The sequence below is a fragment of the Molossus molossus genome, unplaced genomic scaffold, assembly GCF_014108415.1.
Source record: "Molossus molossus isolate mMolMol1 unplaced genomic scaffold, mMolMol1.p scaffold_m16_p_15, whole genome shotgun sequence".
NCBI classification, from domain to species: Eukaryota; Metazoa; Chordata; class Mammalia; order Chiroptera; family Molossidae; genus Molossus; species Molossus molossus.
Window position 1 is genome coordinate 19,251,061 of NW_023425350.1, and position 24,205 is coordinate 19,275,265.

The window sequence follows — 24,205 nt, forward strand, 5'->3', positions numbered from 1 at the left end:
TGCAAAGAAAGGGGTGAATTCTCCTTTCTTTGCCTTTTGTTCTAGTCAGGCCCTCAACAGATTGGATGATGCTACCACATTGGAGAGAGCAATCTGTTTTTCTGAGTTCACCAATTCAAATACTAATCAAATCCTGAACTACTTTCTCAGACACACCTAGAAATTATGTTTAATCTGGGTACTCCCTGGCCAAACTGACACATAAATTAGCATCACATATGTCTCAAAGTAGTAAAAGGAATGGGAACTATTATGATCCTTGTTATTTTAGTGTCTTTGGGATAAAAGAGCAGTTATATGGAGAAGAAGCTGAGGGACTTAGAAGCCACCCAGTTCAACTGATTTGGGTCACTTGCATCTGGAACATCTTCTTTGACTTTGTTTTCAATATGTTTCTCATCCCTTTCTTCTTTTATAATTCTCCACAGTTACACTCTTGATAATTTATGAAGCTAAACAATTACCTTTCTGTTGATTTCTTCTGAAGTGACATGAAAATGCACCTTCTTTTATAGATAGATAGACAAACGTGGACACACTCAAAGTGATGACAGACTTCGAAAACCTTTTAGAGAGCAGACTACTAAACTTATTTTTTTGTCTTCTCACATGAATTCTGCTTTTGGGTTGACCATCGTTTTAACTTTTTAAAAGGGATCATTAAGTGGATATTGGAGATGAATGGGTAGCAGATGGTTGTGGTTACTGTTCCTTGGCTTCACCCTTATCCACAGTCTGCATTCGGCTTTGCAGGTTCTGAAACCCGATTTTCTTGCTTCATCCAGTGCTCGTGATTTCATTCATGCCAAGGAAATTCAGAAGGGATTGATATTTACAAAAGCCAGAGGTCTGTTTATTAATTTACGTGGAGAGTTGGACCTTTCTGGTTCAATTCACATTCACCGTTTGGAGTATCTTTTTGTGTTAAGCTAACAACATCTAAGTACTAAACAATGTCTTACCAAGACTAAGAATGTTAAGTTATAATAAAGTGGCATACAGATATAAAACATGCTTTAAGGATTTTATTAATTTATAATCAATGAAGGAATCAGACAAATGGTTCAAAGGAAAAGTTAAAAAAAACACAAATTTATATGAAATAAAGGAATGTTGAAGTGGATTGCAAATGGAGACAAAGTGGTTTGTGGAGAGAGGGAAGCCTGGTAGCAGCCAGGGAAGTCAGTTGAAACCTCTCCCTGACAGGATAGAATCTGCACATCTCCGTTATCTTCAATTTAGAGACTTGCACAAGCTCACAAAGAATCGGACTGTGATATGGTAGAAGGGTGTGCTATAAACAGTGTTAAGTTTTCCATGTTTTTTTCTGTACATGTCACTGTGAATTACAAGTGGGAGTTAAAGGATATTAGAGAACAGCTCTTTTGGACCCTCTTGGAGCCTGGTGAAACTTTACAATTGTACCATCACTTTGTAAACGAATGCAGATGTTTTAAAATAATTTGTTTTTTATTAGGTCATTTAAATAATTGGTTATATACAGATTCAGGTTTGAATTTTCTTTCTTTATTAAATTTAGAGTGAGAGAGAGAGAAACATCGATTCGTTGTTCCACTTATTCATGCATTCATTCATTGGTTGATTCTTGTATATGCCCTGAGCAGAGATCGAACCTGAAACTTTGGTGTATTGACATGGTGCTCTAACCAACTGAGCTATCTGGCCAGGGCTTGAATTTTCTTTATAGAAGTAGATAATTTTTTTTTTTTTTGCCACTGGGTCTTTTTATAAAAAGCTGTTGGTGACTTGGAGTATGCCGCAAGAAGCAATAATAAATGTAATCTGGCTTTGTATGCTTTGGTTTTATAAAGATATAATTATTATAGTCGCTTAAGATTATTGGGAGGCCTTATTGTGGGGCTGGAAAGAGCCCGGGCTTTATGATAATCTGAATCACTTACCTTATACACAAGAACATATAAGTATTATGATTTTATAACCTAACCTACATTTAATTCCCGCTGACTATTTTAATGTATGTTCAAATAGAATACTTTTTAAATTAACATGCATATTTTATATAGCTGGATACAGAATTTCTCCGTTAGCCAGGATGAATGTTAAATGATGCTTTCCTTTTCATGATTTTTTCTGGTAGATATTTCCCCTAATATTGTGATGCCCTCTAGTGAATTCAGCCTTGCAGATAAGAAGTTTAAGAGAGACAGCAATCAGTACAATGAAATCTTCAAAAGGAATGTTCTAGTCATTAGAACTGTTCCTATATGCATTGTTGAGATCGCATGTTTCTGTCCCTGGAAGTGTTTGAGCAAAGATTTAATAATCTCTCATGAGTCTTATTGTTGAAATAAGTGTAATTGTTCCAGAGGACTTCTAAAATCTCCTTCAGCTCCAAGGTTCTAGACTCATATGAGTCATTAGTCATCGGTCTAAGGATTGTAAAGGGTTCAGAGGTAGTGTTAAGTCGTGGATGTGACTTAAAGTAACTTGTTTGCATTAGTTTGGAGAAAACAATAGCTAACTAACCTTTATTGAACATTTATTCTGTTCCTGCAGCTGCTCAAAACAGTGTACTGTTATGTCATTTAATAAGTCCTCACAATAATCCTGAGGTAGGTACCATCTGTATAGTTCTATTTTACTAGTCCAGCAGTTGAGACCCAGGTTAAACAATTTGCCCGAAGTCAGTGGTGGAACCATTCCCAGCTTGTATCAAATCATAATGGAGAGATTAAGATCATTATTGAGTGCTTACTGACTGGCAGCTCTCTGATGGGATATTTAATTGTCTATATCAAGCTAATTACTTTTGGATACATTATCTTTACATTGCTGCACTTTGTGTGGTTTCTTGTGAGCTTCAATCACAGATGCAGTAGTTTAATAATTTCTACCTAAATTTTTTAGTCTATACAACATTCTTGGCCTTTAAGGTTCTTCCTTTAAAGACTTATTTGACAGCCAGCCAGTGTGGCTCAGTGGTTGAGCATCGAGCCATGTACCAAGAGGTCGCTGGTTCAATTCCCAGTCAGGGCACATGCCCAGGTTGTGGGCTCAGTCCCCAGTGGGGCACATGCAAGAGGCGGCCAGTCGATGTTCTCTCTCATCAATGTTTCTATCTCTCTCTCCCTCTCCCTTCTTCTCTCTCTCAAATCAATAAAGAAAAAAAAAAAAAGACTTATTTGACAGACAGTGATACAGCCTTACCTTCCTAGTTTACTTTCTATAAAACATCCATTCTTTAAAATTTAGAGAATCCACTGTACATTTCTGTGTTCAAGAATTTTTTTGAAGGCATTTATGACTTAGGTTTCTTTTGGCTTTCAGAGTCATTTACCATCTCCATTGGATTTTAAGGCTGGTATAACTCTTTTCCTTTTGGTTTTCATCACCTAGACTAAGTAAAAACAGATTTCTCCATTTGTTGATAAGTAAAGTTCATCAGATCAGGAGCTGGCTTTTGATACTCTGGATTCTCCCTATTTATTGTGTACTCAGGTCAGTGTTGGTTGTACAGAGACAATAAAGGATACATCTACAGTCTAATTATTAGAAAGATAAAGTAAGCTATAAGCATAAAGGAATGCTATATTGTGAGATATAAGATAGTTTTTTTGTTTTGTTTTTGTTTTTCATTCTGGAAACTTGTCTGGTGTTAATCCATGAAACTACTCTTTGTTCCAAAGCATTTTTATATAGTCCCTAACTTATATGTAGTAGTAAGTTACCTATTAATGGTGACTTTAATGGCCCGATGAATCCTTAGATTCCATCTCTCCTTTATTTCAGTTCTGTGTGTACCTAAAATTTTGATGTTATTAATATGCCACTTTCTTTATCTTTTCATTTAGGATCCAAATGAGAAATGAGAAAGAATAGGGAAAAGAATGAAATAGGAAACTTTCCTAAAGCAAGGAGAGATACTCAGAAGTGCCCAACGTAGAATTTTAAGAGTCCAAAAGGATTTGAGAAGACCTCTAGAGAAGAATATTGAGATGAAAGTAGGGTCTTAGAAAAATTCCATGTGATGTCTTTTAGTGAAAACAGAATAACTATTTTTTAGGATTTCTTGAGATTTTTGTGATCCCCCCCATTTCTCCTTTTCTTTCTCTTTGTTTTTCTTATTTTTCTTTCTCCTCCCAAAGGTTTTTCTAGCAGTGAAAGTCTCAAAGGATTATTTAAAGGATAGGAATTATGGGATAAGTTGTGGTCTGAATTCTGTGGCCCAGGATCTGGGAACATAAAGTGAAGAATGTTAGTGAGGGATGAAAATATAGGCATAAGCTGATCACAGAGCATTTGGAAGAAAAAGCAGGGAGATAGGATTGGGTCGCCCACAATTTATAAGAGTTAATACAAGAGATGAGGTATTAATATATAGTTTTATAAATAATTATTCCATGTTAGGTGTTTATTCATAGTGGTTAAAGGCTATATTTTTATCAGTAGTGCTATTTTCAGGTACGTTTGACTAAAGTTGGCTTTTGTAGGCTTATCTGGAAGCCTTATCAGTATGTATCATACAATTTCTATGAGAAAATGCCTTATGAATTCCAAACAGCTGACTTAAATGCAAAGTTTTGGGACCCTGCCTGCTCATAATTTGGGACTCTACCTGCTCATAATTTGGGACTGTTGTCTTTGTGCATATTTTGATAGGATTCCCAGCTTGGGACATTTCTAATCTGGGAACCAAATTTTTATTTGACTGTAAATTAGATAAACCTTTGTGAAATAGTGATTATGTATGAAAAATAAATAACTTAGGGAAGGTTACATTTATTTTAAAGTTTTTAACGAATGAATTCTGGTAACTAGAATGTACAATAATATTTGGCGTAATATTTGTTTTTTGTTTATTTTTGGTACATGCCCCTAGTGGGAACTGAACCTGGGACTCTCTAGTCCATAGGCCGATGCTCCAACCGCTGAGCCAAACTGGCCAGGGCTGGCGTGGTATCTGTAACTTGTAACTGAAGATTTGCTTTTGCATTATGCAAGCATTAAAACAAATCTTTAAGGTTTAGATGGACTTTGACTGTTTTGTCACATAGTAAAGGGAAAATCAGGCCTTCTGGGATCTAGTTGTGTTGCCTAATTGCTGCTGTTTCTTTGACTAAGTGATTTCTCCTTTCTGGGCCTTAGCTTCTTCATCTACAAAGTGAGACTGTTCATAACAGCATTATTCATAATAGCTAAAACCTGGAATACTCAAATATGTAACAGTAGAACAGGTAAATTTTGGTATATTTGTATAATGAAATACAATACAGCAATGAGAAAGAATGGACCATTGCCACACTTATTAATATGAGTAAATCTCACAAACACAATTTTGAATTAAAGAAACCAGATACAGAAGAGTATATACTAGTTAATTCCATTTAAATAAAGTTAAAAAGTAGAGAAATGATATAATCAGATTTACACTTTAAGATTATTTTTCTTTTGCCACAGTGTGGAGAAAAGACTGTCTGTGAGTGGGTGGGTGGGAGTATGGTTTGGCCAAGAGTGAAAGAGAGGAAGTCAGCTGTAGTCCAAACAAAAATGTTGATGGCTTGGATTATGTGGTGGCAATCAAAATTGATGAAAAATGTTAGATTTGGGATATATTTTGGAGATAAAGTTGACCGGTCTCTTGCTGATTTTACTGGCTTTGGGGAGTGAGGGAAAGGAAAGAATGAAAGAAGACTCCTAGGTTACTTGATAAAGAATCTGAGTGGATGCTGATACCATTTACGAGGATGGTGAAAAATGAGGGCTAGTGGGAATAGAGGAAGGGGGAGGACTAATTATGACATTTATTTTGGATATGTTCAGTTTGATACAACTATTAGATACCCAAGTATCAGGTAATCAGCTGAATCTGTGAGTCTGGAGCTCAGAGGAGAGGATTGTGTTGGACATATGTTTTGGAAAGGTCAGCATGGGGATAATGTAGAAGAAGGAGGGAGGAAGAAAAGAACTGAAAGAATATAACCAGTGTCTAGAGGTCCAGTAGAGGAGAGGAGCCAACCAAGGAGTCCATGAGAGGGATTAGTGAGGTCCGAAGAAAGCCAGGAGAATGGTGTCACAAAAGCCAAGAGAGGCTAGCATTTCAAAGAGGAAGAGGCCATTAATGTGGGATGCTGCCAAGAGGTGGAGTAAAATGAGGACAGACAAGAGGCCATTGGATTAGGCAGCATAAAAGTGGGTTTAATGGAATGATGGGACTGTAGTTGATTGAAGAGGGAATGGGAAGTAAGAAACTTTGTGTTCCTTACAGTACATTCTCTGTCAGATAGATAGTTTCCTAATGTGTATGAGGAGTCTTAAAAACCTAGTCAATAAGCTTGGGGGTTTGTATTGTCCATAGAGGCTGTGGGAAGTTAGCATTGGCCTTTGCCTCCGAATAAGTTTTCTTTAGTTAGCATTTGAGTGTTAATTTAAAATGTTCTGAATTTCATAGGTGGCTTCTATTTTAGAGTAAAATAGAATGTTCAGTCTCTGTTAGCTTCTAGAGTTAGTATTATATTAAGTTGAAACTTGGAGTATTTACCTTTTCAGGAAAGTAATTACAAGCCTTGAAAATCATGCAAGGACTATTTCATTTTGAAGCACTTAAAAATTCATTTTGGTTTTTGTAATTACAGTGTTTCAGTAAGAGAGACATCTAAACAGGGATAGCATTTGGCAATTAAGTGCATGTTCTTGTTCTAAACTAAGCACTGTTTCTGTGGTTTAGACTTTTTCTTTATAAATAGAATTTTAATCAGTGTAGGTTAAACTTTTCCCCAGGCTTGTAATAATTAGCACTGGCTACAACTTAATCCTAAAATGTGTATAATAAATTTAATATTTTATGAGCACTACAGCCATTAAATGAAAGCAAATAGAAATTATTTTGATATTAAACATTTCTCTAGTTTGTTTTTTCATAATATGGCTGCTTAAAGAGAAGTTAATATATTGTCTGTTTGGTCTTGTCACTGTGAATGATGTTACTTATATTTTGGAGTCACATGGTCTTAATGTACCATGACATCTCATTCATATATTCTTTTGAGTACACTGTGTATTAATACAGTTACTGGGAAAGAAAGTATTGCTATAGGATCTACTTTCTAAATGTGATTGGTCTGCCAATTCAGGCCTACTGCACTGACCAACACATAGACCTTTTAAAAATTCTAAGGGCAAATAATTTGGATTATAGGAAATTGTTTAAGAGAGTTGTTAAGAAGCACCTTCTCTGGAGTAAGTCACATCTGGAGTCTCAATTTTTTAATTTCCTAGATTATAAAACACAAGGAAAGTCTGAAAAACTGTTACAGCCAAGAGGATCCTCGGGAGACATGATAAACAAATGTAACATGGTATCCAGGAACAGAAGAAGGACATTAAAAACACTAAGGGAATTTAAATAAAGTATAGACTTTAGTTAATAAAAATGCATCAAGATTAATTAATTAATTATTACAAAAGTACCATATTAATCTAAGAGGTTAATAATAGGGGAGACAGGGTCTGGGGTATATGGGAATTTTGTACTACTAGCATGATTTTTTCCTGTCAATTAAAAATGTTCTAAAACAAAAAGTTCATTAAGAAGAAAATAACATGTGGATTAGGGGATATTTTTGTAGCCATTATTGGAAAATACAATCTGTTACACTTTATGACTCTGGCTAAATTATTTAAACTTTGTGGATCTCAAGTTTCCTGCCTACCTCCATAGGGTTGTTGTGAGGATTAAATGAGTAATGCAAGTGTCTAGCATACTGTGTGGCATTGTAAATGCTCAATAAATTCTGTTAAGCAGTAATGATGATAGTCATTTATAATTTTTTAAAATGTCTACATAAGAATAAAAACATTTTCTTCCATTTTGATTGAGTTTTAAGAAGTTTGACTTTGCTCTTTTCTGGTTGGAACCATGGAGGGTGCAGAAGAGAAGAAGATTCCTGCTGTGCCAGAGACCCTTAAGAAAAAGCAAAGGAATTTTGCAGAGATGAAGATCAAGTGCCTGAGAAAGAAGTTTGCCCAAAAGATGTTTTGAAAGGCAAGGAGGAACCTCATCTATGAAAAAGCTAAGCACTATGACAAGGAATATAGGCAGATGTACAGACCTGAGATTTGAATGGCTAGGATGGCAGGAAAAGCTGGCAACTTCTGTATACCCTCGGAACCCTAATTGGTATTTGTCATCAGGATCAGAGGTATGAATGGTGTGAGCCCTAAGGTCCGAAAGGTGCTGCAGCTTCTTCGCCTTTGCCATATCTTCAATGACACCTTTGTTAAGATTAACAAGACTTTGATTAACATGCTGAGGATTGTGGAACCATATATTGTATGGGTCTACCTAAACCTGAGGCCAGTAAATGCATTGATCTACAAGCGTGGTTATGGCAAAATCAACAGAAAAGGAATTGCCCTTACAGATTGATTGCTCCATCTATTGTTAACTATGACATCATCTGCAAGGAGGATCTGATTCATGAGGCCTATACTGTTGGAAAATGCTTTAAAGAAGCAAACAACTTCCTGTGGTCCTTCAAATTATCTTCTCTACGAGGTGGAATGAAGAAAAAGACAACCCGTTTTGTAGAAAGTAGAGATGCTGGTAACAGGGAAGACCAGATCAACAGGCTTATTAGGAGAACAAACTAAGGTATCTACCATGATTAGTTTTGTAATCTGGTCATTTAATAAACAGGGAGTGCTTCATATTGAAAAAAAAAAAATGTTTGGCTTTACCAAGCCAGACCTAGTTTAGGGCCTGACCACTTTGAACCTGAACTGTACTATATCATCCATCCTTAGTTGATTTTTCTGCAGCTTGTCCCTGCCTCCTCAGTATTACAGTGGAATTGGCCTTATTAAATGTGTGTGTTATAAAATCAAATTGCATATTCTTACAGAATTTTGTAGATTCCCATGGCCTTAATTTGAATTTAAAGCTAAAACCCTCAGTGAATTTTGAAGGCAATTCTACCTTCCATTTCTCAAACCATGAAGACTAGAGGCAATACAAGTTTTGAGAAGGAATATTGAATTAGGGAATTAAAAGACCTGACTTTTAGTCCTTAGTTTGGCTTGAAATAGTTGACTGACTTGGGACAATTTCTTACACCTCTTAGAAACTTAGTTTTCTCATTGGTAAAATGAGATTTGGATTGAATAATGTTTAGTTGTAAGGTTGATTTACATTGACATCCAACTGAGAAATGTGCTCAGAGCTGTCTCTCTGGGAGATTTTACCTTTCTAAGGTTACCTAACAAGTAAATTGTCATTACATATGTTTACATCTCATTTTTGACCAAGTTATATTACTCTGCTTGATGATCCATTGTATACCTCACATAGCAGTGCCCATGTGGCTTTTTAATTGCTTCAGAAATTCAAACTCACTTTCCAGGTTTGCAGGTTTGTTACATTTCATTAAGGATAATTAATAGAATGTGCTAGAGATTCCAAAAAGGAATTTAAAAAATATTATGAACATTGACAGCATTGTTGGAGTAGATATTACAGCTTCCCAAATCAGTCTTTTTGAATCTACAGGTCTCACTTGGAAATGATGACTTTCCGTATTTTTTTAAAAAGTTGGTTTACTTTATGGGACTTCCTGTTGTACTCTGTGACTTTGGATTTGAGGGTCTTATTTTAAATTTTTAGTATTTTCTCAATATCATATAAGTCATAGCTTTGCCATTAACCAATATTATTTTATTGTAATTTTAAGATAACAGCACTAGAAGAGCGTTATGGGCAAGAGCTGTGTTGTGCAGAACAAAATTCCTAATGCAGATCTAGTTTCTGTCTTTGTCCAGAATTTAGGGGAAAGCTAAAGGTTGTCCATACATTTAATAAATCTCAGCCCCCCATTTTATTTTTTTTTAAACATGTTTTAATTGATTTTTTAGAGAGGAAGAGAGATATAGAAACATCAACGTAAGACAGAAACATCCATTGGCTGCCCCCTGCACAACCCCTACTGGGGATCGAGCCAGCAAACCGGGCATGTGCCCTGACTGGGATTGAACCGGGACTTCTCAGTCTATGCTACAGTGCTTAATCCACTGACCCATACTGGCCAGGCTTAGCCACTCATTTTAATATGATTAAAACTGGTAGGATTCGAATGTTTAAGTATGTACATGTTTGTCAGACATTTTAAAAGAAATAACTCATTTTTAAATAATTAAATTGAATTATTTGTCAAATACCATTTCACTTTACAAATGTGTGGTAAATTGGATTTCAGTGAACTGAAATTCTTTTTATTTGTAGAAATAACTGCAGATCTTTTTTCCATGGCAATGGCATGTTGTGTGTTAAAAATTTTAAAAGCATTAACTCTCAGTTAAGTAGAAAGTTCTTTAGAAATCGACTAATTACATTATCTAAACATTAACAGACTGCTATGTGGTGGAAGTGGTTTTTGATAATAATTCCACTTAACTTAGGCTGATCTTTCACCAATGAAGATTTGAATATTTTCCATGGAAAGCATTATGATGAGAGATAAATGCTACTATTGGAAACTATTAACTTTAGAAATTAACAGAAGATAAGTTTTCCTTGCATGGTTGCTTTCATTTGGTTTGGTCACCCCTTAGCTGAATAATTCTAAGCTTCCTGGAAAGATGCATGGCTAACCTTTACTTGGATATTTGGAACTTACTGAAGCATGCACTGGGCTTCCAATTAATGGAATTTGCATCATTTTAATTTCTCTGACAAATTAAAATTAAAATTTTAATTTTTCTTCTCTCTCCATTTTTAAGAAGGCGTGCTGTGCAATGTCATCTTTTTCTAACCCTTGCCATTAGAGGTATATAGAGGAAAGGTAGAAAAAGTTATTTTTATAAAGCGTTTGGTTTTACTAGAGGCTAGGAATTAGCTTTCTGCTTTAATAAGCACATATTTCCATTGGTTATAGTAGTTTCTAACTGTTCACTTCCTTAGTGTTTGAATTAACACTTGTATTTTTTTTAACCCTCACCCAAGGATATTTTTCTATTTATCATCAGATAGAGTGGGAGGGAGGGAGGGAGAGAGATGGAGAGAGAAACATTGATGTGAGAGAGACACATCGACTGGTTGCCTGCCACACGACCTGACCAAGGCCAGGGACGAACCTTAGCCGAGGTACGTGCCCTTAACCAGAATCGAACCCATTACTTATTGGTCTACGGGCCAACGTTCTAACCACGGAGCCAAACTGGCCAAGGCTTAAATTAACACTTCTTTATTTCAAATAAAATTCTCAATTTTGTTTCAGAGTTGAATGCTGACATTTGAATTTCTCTAGTAAAATATTATTTTAGCCCTGGCCAGTCTGGATCAGTGGTTAGAGTGTTGGCTCAAGGACCAAAGAGTTGTGGGTTCGAGCCCAATCGGTGTGGCTCACTGGTTGAGCATTGGACCCATTCACCAGAGGTCACTGGTTCGATCCCCAGTCAGGGCACATGCCCAGGTTGTGGGCCTGATCCCCAGAGGGTGGCATGCAGAAGGAGGCCAGTCAGTGTTCTCTCTCATTGATATTTCTATCTCCCTCCCTCTCCCTTCCTCTCTTTGTGAAATCAATAAAGAAAAATATTAAAAAAAAAAAAAAAAAAAGAGTTGCAGTTTTGATTCCCACTCAGGGACATCTACCTCGGTTGCAGATTCAATCCCCAGCCCAGTTTGGGGTCTTTTACACGAGATAACCAGTTGATGTGTCTCTCTCACATTAATGTTTCTCACTCGCTCTCTCTCCCCCTCCCTTCCACTCTATCTGAAAATCAAAGGAAAAATATTCCCGGGTGAGGATTTAAAAAAAAATCATTTTACTTTCTTTATTACTATTTTTCAATGATAATTAACATTCCTTCTCTCTAACCTATAATAAATAATTAGAAGAATAAAATATACTATTTTTAGATTAAAAGGGATTATTAAGAAAAGAAAATTTTGTGTTAATGCAATAGTAGATTGTTTTTTAGTTTGCTAATTTTTTTGCTTTCTTAAATTCCTCCTTTGAGTTTAATACTTGTTATATTTGTTATATGTTTTATATAAGAGTTTGAACTGTGGTCCAAAAGAGTCAGCTATTTATTTTTTCAATCTTTGGGGCATGTATTTTTTTTTTTTTTTTTTTTACCATTATGACTATATTTATTGTGCCTAAGAGGCAAGGTAAGGGAGAAACCTCAAAAGGCAGAAAGTGAGACAAAGTCTGGAAGGTGTCTGCTGGTCCAATCACAGTGTAAGAGGAGACTCTCAATAGATCATTCCCTTTGTTTCTCCTCTGGGCTTCTTGAGCTTCTCAAAGTTCTTCAGGATGATGTCATATAACACAGCATAAGCATTTCGGATCTCCATGACCATCAGCCGGATATCCCGGTACTCTGCCTCATCCAGCTCATGTACCAGCTGCCGATAATCACCCACATGGGGCTGCTTGGCTGCTTTGGTCACAGCATCACCCCGTTCAGAGAAATACTTGGAGATTTGAGTATGGAATCCTTCCAGCTTGGTGTGAAGGGCAGTCATCAGCTCAAACACCTTCTCCTGGACAGCCACTCCAAAATTGTTTCCATCCTCAATCCGAGGTATCTGCAGCTGCAACCAGGTGGTGACCAGTTTAAGCTGCTCAGTGACATCCTTAATCTCAGGCTTTAGGCGCTGCAGGAGGATCACATTCTTCTCATTGCAGTTCACTGGGCCACAGGGAGGACCTTTGTCTTCATCTTCTTTCTTCTTTTCATCCTTATCTTCTTTCTCCTGCTGTTTCTTCCGCTCTTCCTTCTCTTTCTCCTTGACTGGATCAGGCACAGCAGGGCCTTCAGATTGCTCAGGTTGGCTTCATTGACAGCTGGCTCCTTTAAAAATGCATCCAACTCAGAAATCTTCTTGGGGAAGTAGCTCCCAAGCAGGTTCTCTGTCTTGGTACACAGGTCTTCACGGAACACATCCACCTTGGCTTGGGCTTCAGGCTGGACCCTGAGTGTGGCCATGGCCGGGGCGGGCGGGGGCTTGGGTCGCATGAGGAGCGAGCACTGGGCACCGGGAAGGGCTATTTTTTTTTTAAAATTTTTATTTATTTATTTATTTTTATTAATTAATTTTTGTTACATGTGTTTCTCCTTTTTCCCCCACTGATTCCCCCTTCCCCCTCCCTCCCTGCCCTTTCCCCAGTTTGTTGTCCATGTCCACTGTTCATGCATACACGCATATAAGTTCTGTGATTTATCTCTTCCCCACCACCCCCCTATTTAGGGGATTGTCAGTCTGTATCCCATTTCCGCGTCTCTGGGACTACCCTTTTCCTCAGACTGTTATGTTCATTATATTCCACAAATAAGTGAGATCATATGAAACTTGTCTTTCTCTGTTTGGCTTGTTTCACTTAGGATGATACTTTCAAGGTCCCTCCATGTAGTCTCAAAGGATAAGAGGTCTTTCTTTCTTACAGCTGCGTAGTACTCCATTGTGTATATGTACCACAGCTTTTTTATCCATTCGTCTACTGATGGACACTTGGGCTGTTTCCGGATCTTAGCTATTGTAAATAGTGCTGCTACAAACATGGGGGTACATATATTCTTCCTGATTGGTGTTTTAGGCTTCTTCGGGTATATTCCTAGAAGTGGGATCACTGGGTCAAATGGAAGTTCAATTTTTAATTTCTTGAGGTAACACCATATTGTTTTCCATAGTGGCTGCACCAGTTTGCATTCCCTCCAGCAGTGTACTAGAGTCCCCTTTTCTCCACACCCTCGCCAACACTTGTTGTTTGATGATTTGTTGATGGCGGCCATTCTGACAGGTGTGAGGTGATACCTCATTGTTGTTTTAATTTGCATCTCTCTGATGATTAGTGATGATGAGCATTTCTTCATATGTGTCTTAGCCATTTGTATGTCCTGTTTGGAGAGGTGTCTATTTAGTTCCTCTGCCCATTTTTTAATTGGATTCTTTGTCTTCCTTTCGTGGAGTTGTATGAGCATTCTATATGTATTGGAAATTAACCCCTTATCTGATATATCATTGGCAGTTATGCTCTCCCATACAGTGGGTAACCTTTTCGTTTTGATGATTGTATCTTTCGCTGTGCAGAAGCTTTTGAGTTTGATGTAGTTCATTTTCTCCTTTGTTTCTATTGCCTTAGGTGATGTGTCAGTAAAAATTCTGCTGTGTATGATGACTGAAATTTTGTTGCCTACAGTCTCTTCTAGGATTTTTATGGATTCATAAGTTACATTTAAGTCTTTTATCCATTTTGAGTTTATTCTCGTGTAGGGTGTAAGTTGATGGTCTAGTTTCATTTTTCTCTAAGTAGCTGTCCAATTTTCCCAGCACCATTTATTAAAGAGGCTGTCCTTACTCCACTGTATGCTCTTGCCACCTTTGTCAAATATTAATTGAGCATATTGCCTTGGGTCCATTTCTGGGTTTTCTGTTCTGTTCCACTGGTCTATATGCCTGTTCTTGTGCCAGTACCAGGCTGTTTTGATTACAGTGGCTTTGTAGTATAACCTGAAATCTGGTATTGTGATCCCTCCAACTTTGTTCTTCCTTTTCAAGATTGCTGTGGCTATTCGAGGCCTTTTTTGGTTCCTTATGAACTTTTGAAATAATTGTTTTAATTCTGTGAAGTATGCTGTTGGTATTTTGATGGGGATTGCGTTGAATCTATAGATTGCTTTGGGTAATATGGACATTTTAATGATGTTAATTCTTCCAATCCATGAACAGGGTATGTGCTTCCACTTTTTTATATTTTCCTCTATTTCTTTTTTCAATGACCTGTAGTTTTCTGTGAATAGGTCCTTTATTTCTTTGGTTAAGTTTATTCCTAGGTATCTTAATTTTTTTGCTGCAATGGTAAATGGGATTGTTTGCTTAGTTTCTCTTTCTGTGAGTTCATCATTGGTATATAAGAATGCCATCGATTTCATGACATTAATTTTGTATCCTGCTACTTTTTCCAAATTCATTTATTAAGTCTAGTAAACTTTTGATGGAGTCTTTGGGGTTTTCTATGTATAGTATCATGTCATCTGCAAATAATGACAATTTCACTTCCTCCTTTCCAATTTGGATCCCTTTTATTTTTTCTTCCTGTTTGATTGCTGTGGCTAAGACTTCCAGTACTATGTTAAGTAGGAGTGGCGCAAGTGGGCATCCTTGCCTTGTTCCTGTTCTTAAGGGAAATGCTTTTAGTTTTTGCCCATTGAGTATGATGTTGGCTGTAGGTCTATCATATATGGCCTTTATTATGTCTAAATATGATCCCTCTATTCCCACATTGCTGAGCGTTTTTATCGGAAATGCATGCTGGATTTTGTCAAAGGCTTTTTTCAGCATCTATTGATATTATCATATGGTTTTTATTCTTCATTTTATCTATGTAGTGTATCACATTTATGGATTTGCGAATATTGTACCAGCCTTGCATCCCTGGGATGAATCCCACTTGGTCATGGTGGATAATTTTTTTGGTGTATTGCTGGATCCGATTTGCTAGTATTTTGTTTAGGATTTTGGCATCTATGTTCATCAGGGATATTGGCCTGTAGTTTTCTTTCTTTGTTGTGTCTTTTTCTGGTTTTGGAATTAGAATTATGCTGGCTTCATAAAACGAATTTGGAAGTCTTCCTTCTTCTTGAATATTTTGAAATAGTTTGAGGAGAATGGGTATTAGTTCTTCTTTGAATATTCGGTAAAACTCCCCCGTGAAGCCATCCGGGCCTGGGCTTTTGTTTGCTGGGAGAGTCTTGATTACATCTTCAATTTCTTCTGTTTTATTGGTTTGTTCAAGTTTTCTATCTCTTCCTGGTCCAGTTGTGGGAGACTATGTGTTTTTATAAATTTGTCCATTTCGCTTAGATTGTCGAATTTGTTGCCATATAATTGTTCATAGTGGTTGTTAACGATCTTTTGTATTTCTGTGGTGTCAGTTGTTATCTCTCCTCTTTTATTTCTAATTTTGTGTATTTGGGTTCTCTCTTTTTGTTTCTTGGTGAGTCTAGCTAAGGGTCTATCAATCTTGTTTATCTTTTTGAAAAACCAGCTCTTTGTTTTATTGATCCTTTGAATTGTTTTTTTTTTTTTTTTGGTCTCTATGTCATTTATTTCTGCTCTGATCTTTACTATTTCCTTCCTTCTACTTGCTCTGGCGTTTTCTTTTTGTTTGCTCTCTAGTTCTTTAAGTTGTGAGGTTAGATAGTCTACTAGAGATTTTTCTTCTTTTTTGAGGTAGGCCTGTAGTGCTGTGAACTTCCCTCTCAGAACTGCTTTTGCTGCATCCCATAGATTTTGTGTTGTGTGTTCATTTTCATTGGTTTCCATGAAGTTTTTGATATCTTCCTTGATCTCCTCGGTGACCCATTCATTGTTTAATAACATGCTATTTAGCTTCCATGTGTTCAAATTTTTGTATGTTCTTCTTGCAATTGATTTCTAGTTTCATGTCATTGTGTTCTGAGAAGATGCTTGATATAATTTCAATCTTCTTGAACTTGTAGAGACTTAGTTTTTGCCCTAACATGTGGTGTATCTTTGAGAATGTCCCATGTGCACTTGAGAAGAATGTGAATTCTGTAATTTTGGGGTGTAGTTCTCTGTAGATATCTATTAAATCCATTTGGTCTAGTGCTTCATTTAGAGTCTCTGTTTTCTTGCTAATTTTTTGTCTAGAGGATCTATCCAGCGATGTCAGCGGGGTGTTGAAGTCCCCTGCTATGATTGTATTGCTATCGATTTCTCCTTTGAAGTCCTCCAGAAGTTTTTAAATACATTTTGGTGCTCCTGTATTGGGTGCATATATGTTTATCAAGGTTATATCTTCCTGTTGGATAGATCCTTTCAGTATTATGTAGTGGCCTTCTTTGTCTCTAATTATGGCCTTCTTTCTGAAATCTATTTGATCAGATATGAGTATTGCTACCCCAGCTATCTTTTCCTTTTTGTTTGCTTGGAAGATTTTTTTCCATCCCTTCATTTTCAATCTATGTGAGTCTTTTGTTGTGTGGTGGGTCTCTTGTAAACAACATATAGATGAGTCATGCTTTCTTATCCAATCAGCTACTCTGTGTCTTTTTATGGGAGTATTCAGTCCATTTACATTTAAGGTGATTATTGATATGTACTTATTTATTGCCATTTTTGTTTAGTGTGGTTCTATTTTTCTTCCTATTTCTCCTGGTAATTACAGCAGTCCTTTTAACATTTCTTGCAGTGCTGGTTTGGTGCTAATGTATTCCCTTAGCCTTTTTTTTTGTCTGGGAAGCTCGTTATTTGACCTTCTATTTTGAATGATAGACTTGCTGGCTAGAGTAGTCTTGGATTCAGATCCTTGTTTTTCATGACCTTGATTACTTCATGCCATTCTCTTCTGGCCTGTAGTGTTTCTTGTGAGAAGTCAGCTGAGAGCCTTATGGGGTTTCCTTTGTAGGTAACCTGTTGCTTATCTCTTGCTGCTTTTAGGATTCTCTCTTTGTCTTTAATTTCTGGCAGTTTGATTACTATGTGTCTTGGTGTAGGCCTGTTTGGGTTCTTCTTACTTGGGGCTCTCTGTGCTTCTTGAACTTGAATGCCTCCTTCCTTCACCAAATTAGGGAAGTTTTCTGTCACTATTTTTTTTAATATATTCTCTAACCCTTGCTTATTTTCTTCTTCTTCAGGGACTCCTATGATGCGAATATTATTCCGTTTCCAGTTGTCCCACAGTTCTCTTAAGCTGTCTTCCTGTTTTTTAATCGTTTTTTCCTTTTGGTTTTCTGACTGGTTGATTTTTTTTTTACCCTGTCTTCTAATTTACTGATCCGGTCCTCAGCTTCCCCTACTCTGCTTTGTAGACCTTCCAATGTGTTTTTCATTTCTGATATGTCATTCTTCATTTCTTCCTGTTGGTTTTTAATTTCCAACTGGTTGATTTTCAACATTTCTATGTCTTTACTCATGGTGCTCATATCGTTACACATGCTGTTGAGTTTCCTCAACATCATGGCTCTAAATTCTAGTTCTTTTAACTTGCTTAACTGCAACTCATTTATCTCATCTTCCGTAGATGTCTCATGTTCTTTCATTTGGCTTTTGTTTCTTTTTTTCACCATTTTGGCTATCACAGTGGGCTTTCGAGTCTGCCATATTTTCCCTGTGGGTGTTAGTGTTCTGCTGTTTGTGGTTCTCTCTCCTGGGTTTGGATGAACCAGGGAGGACCCACTTTAAACACCACCTTCAAGTCTTAGCTTTTCTGGTTAGTGTTGCTAGCCCAGGGAATGGTAGTTATCCTCTAGCTTTTTTTTTTTTTTTTTTTTTTTTTCCTGAAGGCTATTAGTAGAGGTCACCTGAAGACCCTTGGTTTCTGAGTTGCCAGTAAAACTCCCTCAGGTGCTCAGTGTAAGACGATTTCCGAGGTTGGGGCAGCTGCTGGTTATTAATAGGCCTCAATTAGCCTTTCAATGGCCACCAGGTGGGATTGAATCTCTGAGGGAGGGGCCTCCACCTCGCCTCTCCCCAGGGCCCTGGGAGGGAGTAAAATGACCACAGTCCTGCGTGGCTGCACTCAGCGAAAGCTCTTAGCACCCTCCAAAACCTGAGTGTCCCCACACAGTTCCAGTCCAGTCTGCTTTCCCTCTGCTGAAGCCCAAGTTGAGTGGCTGCTGCCAATTTAGCCTCTGTTTAGACTCTGCATCGTGGAGCCGCCTGGGACTTTTAACCCGAGGGCGCTGCTTCCAGCCAAGGGCGGCCACAGCTGTGGCACCAGCAGAGGGTTTTGCACTCAGCAGAAACCCCAGTACTGAGCCGCGGTAGCGGGACACTGCCGGAGTGGCAGCACCTTCCAGCAGAGTCCCTGGTCCCCGCGAGTCTGTGCGGCACCAGCCAAGGGCTTAGCAGGCAGCAGAGTTCGTAGTACTCAGGCGAGGTCGCAGCAGAGGCGTTAGCAGCAACTACCCGCCGCTGAGTCCCCTGGTGCCAGCGAGTTGGCAAGCAGCAGAGTTTGCAGGACTCAGGCAGGGTCGCAGTGGAGGCATTAGCAGCAACTTCCTGCCGCCAAGTCCCCTGGTCCCCGCCCAGGCCGCTGTGGACTGTGGACTCCCGGCCCCATCTCGCGTCCTCGCAAGCCTACCAGGATTGAGTCGGTGTCCCTGGTTATGTGGTCCTCCAAGGTGTCTTTCGGTTGCCCCTTCCTGAAGATTTGCCTTTATTTTCGTTGTAAATCTAGTTTGGTCCTGGGAGATGGTCTGTGTAGCTCCATTCACTCCGCCGCCATTTTTTCTTTCTCTCGGGGCATGTATTTTGAACATAGTTTGCAATATGTTAATCTTCCTGCCTACTCTTAGGTAATTCATGTTTTTTATATATTTTTTATTTTATTTTATTTTCTATCCTCACCTGAGGACATTTTTGCATTCATCTTCAGATAGAGAGAGATGGAGGACGAGAGAGAGAGAAACATCGATGTGAGAGAGACACATTGACTGGCTGCCACCCACACGACCCCAACTGGGGCCAGGGACAAACTATAATTGAGGTATGTGCCCCTCAGGGGAACTGAACCTGGGACTCTCTGGTCTGCGGACCAATGCTCTAACCAATGAGCCAAACCAGCCCAGGCGTGTTTTTTATATTTTAACCCTTATGACTGTTTAGGACTAATAAATCTGTTCTAGTTTCCAAAGCAATACAAGTTTGTTAGAAAATATTAAAGCATTAAAAATATACCCCCAAAAAACCTGGAAAGTGAATGTAAATCTCTATTGCTTACAGGACAAAGACTGAATCTATTATGGTATGGGAAGGGCATTATCTTAGAACTTAGATAGCCTTAACTGCCGTGTTTAAAAACATTGCTAATGAAAAAATTAAATCATGAAATTTTAACTTTATGAATCACATAGCATGTAAGTCATAGAAAAATGAATTATAAAATAATAAAATTAATTCAGCATTCTTAAATTATCAACTTGTACTTATGGACTGATAGAAACTTGAACATATATTGGGATTGGTCTTCAGTTTACATTGGGGAACCATTGGCCTAACTACCCACATCTTCTCTCACTGTTCGTCAGAACATAGCCAGATATACGTTTGCTTAGTTTTGACTTGCTTATTTTCATTTATGTGGTTCCCTCATTTCTGGTTACATTCTACCCATCTTTCTGGATTCATTTCAAATCCCCCTTGTGGCAGAGACTATACTAGATGTCCACCAAAATTTGTTCTATTTTTCCTGAACCTGGAGGTAGCTTGTTTCCCATGTGACTGAGTTCTAGCCAGCGGAATGTGAGTAGAAATGACAAGTTGTGGTTGTCTGTGTTGTTTCCTCTTCTGTTGGCTGGATGGGTACCATAATGTGGAACTAGGGGAATATAGGGCCATAATAAAGCAACCTGGAATCCTGAATAACTGAATCTTCTTCCATACCCCTCTACTATTACATAAGCAAGACATAAACTATTGTGTTAAGTTGGGTTCTGAAATGTGTTACCTCAGTTTTACCTACTATAATAATACAACTTAGTATAGGAGGCAGTTTCTGACTATTCCAGTTCACTTAGATTATCACTTTTTCTCCCCAAATTCTATGATACTTGATGTATTTGCTATTCACATTAAAAAGAAAAATAAAAAACAAAAGCAGAAAACAAAACAGCATGACTTTGATATTTCTTTTGTATTCTCTTTGGTACACAGTTAAGACACTCAGCAAAGACTATAAAGAATAAAAGTTGGGAATAAATCTTTAAAATAAGATTTGTTGTCTGCAGTGGTGTTAAATTTGGTTAACTTCATTTATTTTGGTTTGCTCTATTTAGATGTTCATTTTAAAGGAGAAACATGTTATAGAAAAACCCATAATTTAATAAATTAGAACAAAGATCTTACAAACTATTGACATTTGTAGTAATGAAGCCACTTCCTTTTCGCAACTCTCCCTCTTTCCCTTCTACAAACATTAAACTTTTAGAACTTGTCATGTTCTAGGCCCTGTGGTCCAGCAGTAAATAAAACAGACAAAAATTGCCCTTTTGAGATTTATAAACAAGTAAAACATTGGGAATGCAAAATGTGATTGGTATCTGGAAAAAATAAAGTGGGGGATTGAAGGTGGGGGTGGCAGATGATAGGATGATGCTTGGAGTGTGTGCTGCAGGGGGTTGGAGCTGCAGTTTTAAATTAGATGGCCAGAGAAGGCCTCTCTGAAAAAGTGACTTTGGGCTAAGACCTGAACCAGATGAATAGAAATATGTGGCTCACTGGAAAAAGAGCTGTTAAATAGAGGAGACCACAAGTGCTCTTCAAACGGAGGTGAGAGTGATGGAAATGTCCTAAAACTGGTTTTGGTGATTGTTGCTCTACTCTGTGAATACTAAAAACCACTGAAATGTATACTTTAAATGTGTGAAGTTTATGGTATATGAATTATATCTCAGTGAAGCTGCTACAAATAAAATCATCAAAGCTTTAAAGTTCTTCAGCAATAACCTAGGAAAAAACCTTCTTTTCCTAATGCTCTCCTTAGAAGTGATCAATTGTGTAGTAATAGTTATTATAGCAAATCAAATTAATAGTGTCCAGTTAAACCCAGATAGAGTGAAACACAACAATCATTATGAATATTATTAAATTTGTATCAGATTACTTTGGCTGTAAGTTTTTAAAAAATTCCAACACTATGGCCTGCAGTCCGGAGAGACCCAGGTTTGGTTCCCGCTAAGGGCACGTACTTCGGTTGCAGTTTGTCCCCGACCCTGGTTGGTCGTGCGGGTGGTGGCCATTCAATGTGTCCCTGTCACGTCGATGTTTCTCTCTCTCTCTCTCCCTCCCTCCCTCCCTCCCTCCCTCCCTCCCTCCCTCCCTCCCACTCTATCTGTACAAAAATTGGAAAAATGTCCTCAGGTGAGGATAAAAAAAAAAAAAAAATTTCAACACTAAAATCTGGTCATGTATATGCAGTTTTCATAGCTTGCTGCTAAAGTAACAGCATTATCCATTTATAACTTGGGGAAAATAGGTAATGTTGGCTTCATGTTCAGTAAATGCATAGTCTTAGGGATTGAGACTGTGCTGATTTTGCAGCTACATCATTCACCAGCATGGCAGTTGCCTGAGAGCATTGCTTTCTGCTTCCTTTTAATGGTTTGTGTTCAAAATAGCTTTGCTGTCTTAGGTTGTCTCCCTGGCTCCTGCTTTTTCAAATTCTGGCTCTTAGATATTACCTTTTTATTCCTACCTCCAGAATCAATCTTTAGCTCTCAATAAGTGTTTCTTTTGTACCACAAATCTACCTAGGTTCCACCCACCTAGCCCACATGGACTTAGATTCCTCTTCCTAGATACTTAGAATTTGAGAGCTAGAAAGGGTCTTGATAGTTCAGAGTCATATAACTAGTCACTGCAAAGCTTGTATTAGATTCTCAACATCCTGAATTCTGTTCGCAATATCTTTTTCTAATGCCATTACTGTATTTCCATAGGAATTAAATAATGCTAATTAAAGGCAGCTTCCCATTCACCCTAAGGAGAGTCTTTTTTATCTTTTAAATTGTTTTTATTGATTTTTTTTTTCTTTTTAGAGAGAAATATCAATGTGAGAGAGAAACATCCATTGGCTGCCTCCTGTGTGTCCCCTATTGGGGATTGAACCCGCAACACAGGCATGTGCCATGATCAGGAATCGAACCCAGACCTCTCAGTCCATGGGACGATGCTCAGTCCACTGAGCCATACCAGCTGGGCCTAAGGAAATTCTTTAGACTCTATTACAGTGTTTAAAATTATTGACTCCAAATATATATATATATATATATATATATATATTTTTTTTTTTATCCTCACCTGAGGACATTATTTGCATTTATCTTCAGATAGAGTGGGAGGGAGAGAGGGGAGAAGAGAGAGAGAGAAACATCGATGTGAGAGGGATACATTGAGTGGCTGCCACCCGCACAACCCCACAGGGCCGGGGATGAACTGCAACCGAGGTATGTGCCCTTAGCGGGAACTGAACCCAGTACTCTCTGGTTTGCGGGCCAACACTCTAACCACTGAGCCAAACTGGCCAGGGCTGAATTTATATTTTATTGAATAAACCATCAAATCATTTTGTCTCAATCTGTAATTACTCTTTGCCACATGATCAGTTTCCCTTACATTGGTAAGTTATCAAATGACCTCATTGTAGTTTGGAGTTGAGAAGGCTTGACTTTGTAGTTCTAGGCCTAGCTCTGCTACTTACTCATTCTGTGACCCTGGCAAGTATCTTAGTCTGATTAAAGATAAATTTTGTATTTCAGGGGTAGATCTGATAAGCTGAATTATTTCCCTCTCAAAGTGAATGGATTTCATGCAGAGGATATAACTCACAAGGTATAAGATAAAAGCAAATGTGATGTTTCTTCTTTACCTTTTTAAGACCCAAGGGGAAAGAAAGGGATGGGTTTCCACTCCATAACCAAGTAGAACTTTACAGCTGCTTACCCCATAGGCAGGATACCACACAGGCAAGATACAGTGGAGAAAGAACCTGATCTGTGTCATGAGGTCAAGGAAGAAAGAGTAATTCAGCCTGCAGACCGTTTTAAAGTCAGGGGTTGGGGAGTGCCCTGTGGCCTCAGCCTGTCCTGAAGAGAACCAGCTGTTTGTGTACAAGAAACCCACCATTACTCTTAAACATTGCAAAAAGTTGGTCACACTCTTACCTTTCAGATGAAGCATTTGTATCTAAATTCATGTGATGCATCTTAACCTACCTATATCAGTTTGCTTTTAATAACAATAATAACAACCAGTATTTACTAAGTATGTGTTATGTATCAACCAGTTGCTGCTCCAAGCACTTGACAAGTATTGGCTCATTTGATTTTCACAACCCCTTGACCTATGCTGCTGTTACCCCTATTTTTACAATCGAGGCAGTAGCAGGTTGGATATTTCACAATTATTAAGCGGCATATCTGGGATTCAAACCCAGATAATCAGGCTTTTTAAAGTTTATGGGTGAGCCTGATGTTGAAGAGGAGTATGTTTCATTGTTGGAGGCCTAGGACTCAAAAAGGATGTTTTCCTGGGATCTCCTACTCATACACCAAATTGCTTTCCTTTTCTGGGTTTCTTCATCTGTAAAATAGTTTCAAGAAACTAGGACCTTGAAGTGCTTGCTGTTGAATAAGACTAAAAATTTGAACTCACGGATTTTAATACCTAAATTCTTTTCAACAAATTTATTTTAATGCTGCATGA

At 37.9% G+C, this 24,205-nt stretch overlaps 2 protein-coding genes and 1 pseudogene across 6 annotated transcripts in view; 2 read left to right on the plus strand and 1 right to left on the minus strand.

Moving 5' to 3' along the window:
• The window catches only part of LCLAT1 (lysocardiolipin acyltransferase 1), a 187,003-nt gene that overhangs the window by 14,857 nt on the left and 147,941 nt on the right, over positions 1–24,205 (plus strand). Inside the window, exon 1 of one of the 5 annotated variants that reach the window (XM_036262188.1) lies at positions 2,539–2,594. The exons of 2 other annotated variants lie outside the window; for them this stretch is intronic. The gene's annotated coding sequence lies outside the window, so the exon portion shown is untranslated. Of the gene's footprint in view, positions 1–2,538; positions 2,595–8,525; positions 8,633–23,259; positions 23,333–24,205 lie in introns of those variants that run through there. 2 more of the 5 variants (XM_036262194.1, XM_036262189.1) reach the window with 2 other exon arrangements.
• On the plus strand, positions 2,545–23,333 carry LOC118630442 (annotated as a pseudogene).
• On the minus strand, positions 12,193–12,966 carry LOC118630441 (proteasome activator complex subunit 1-like). The gene is given in 2 exon segments (XM_036262202.1): positions 12,193–12,789; positions 12,792–12,966. Coding segments are annotated over 2 exon segments (735 nt in total). The 3' UTR covers positions 12,193–12,229.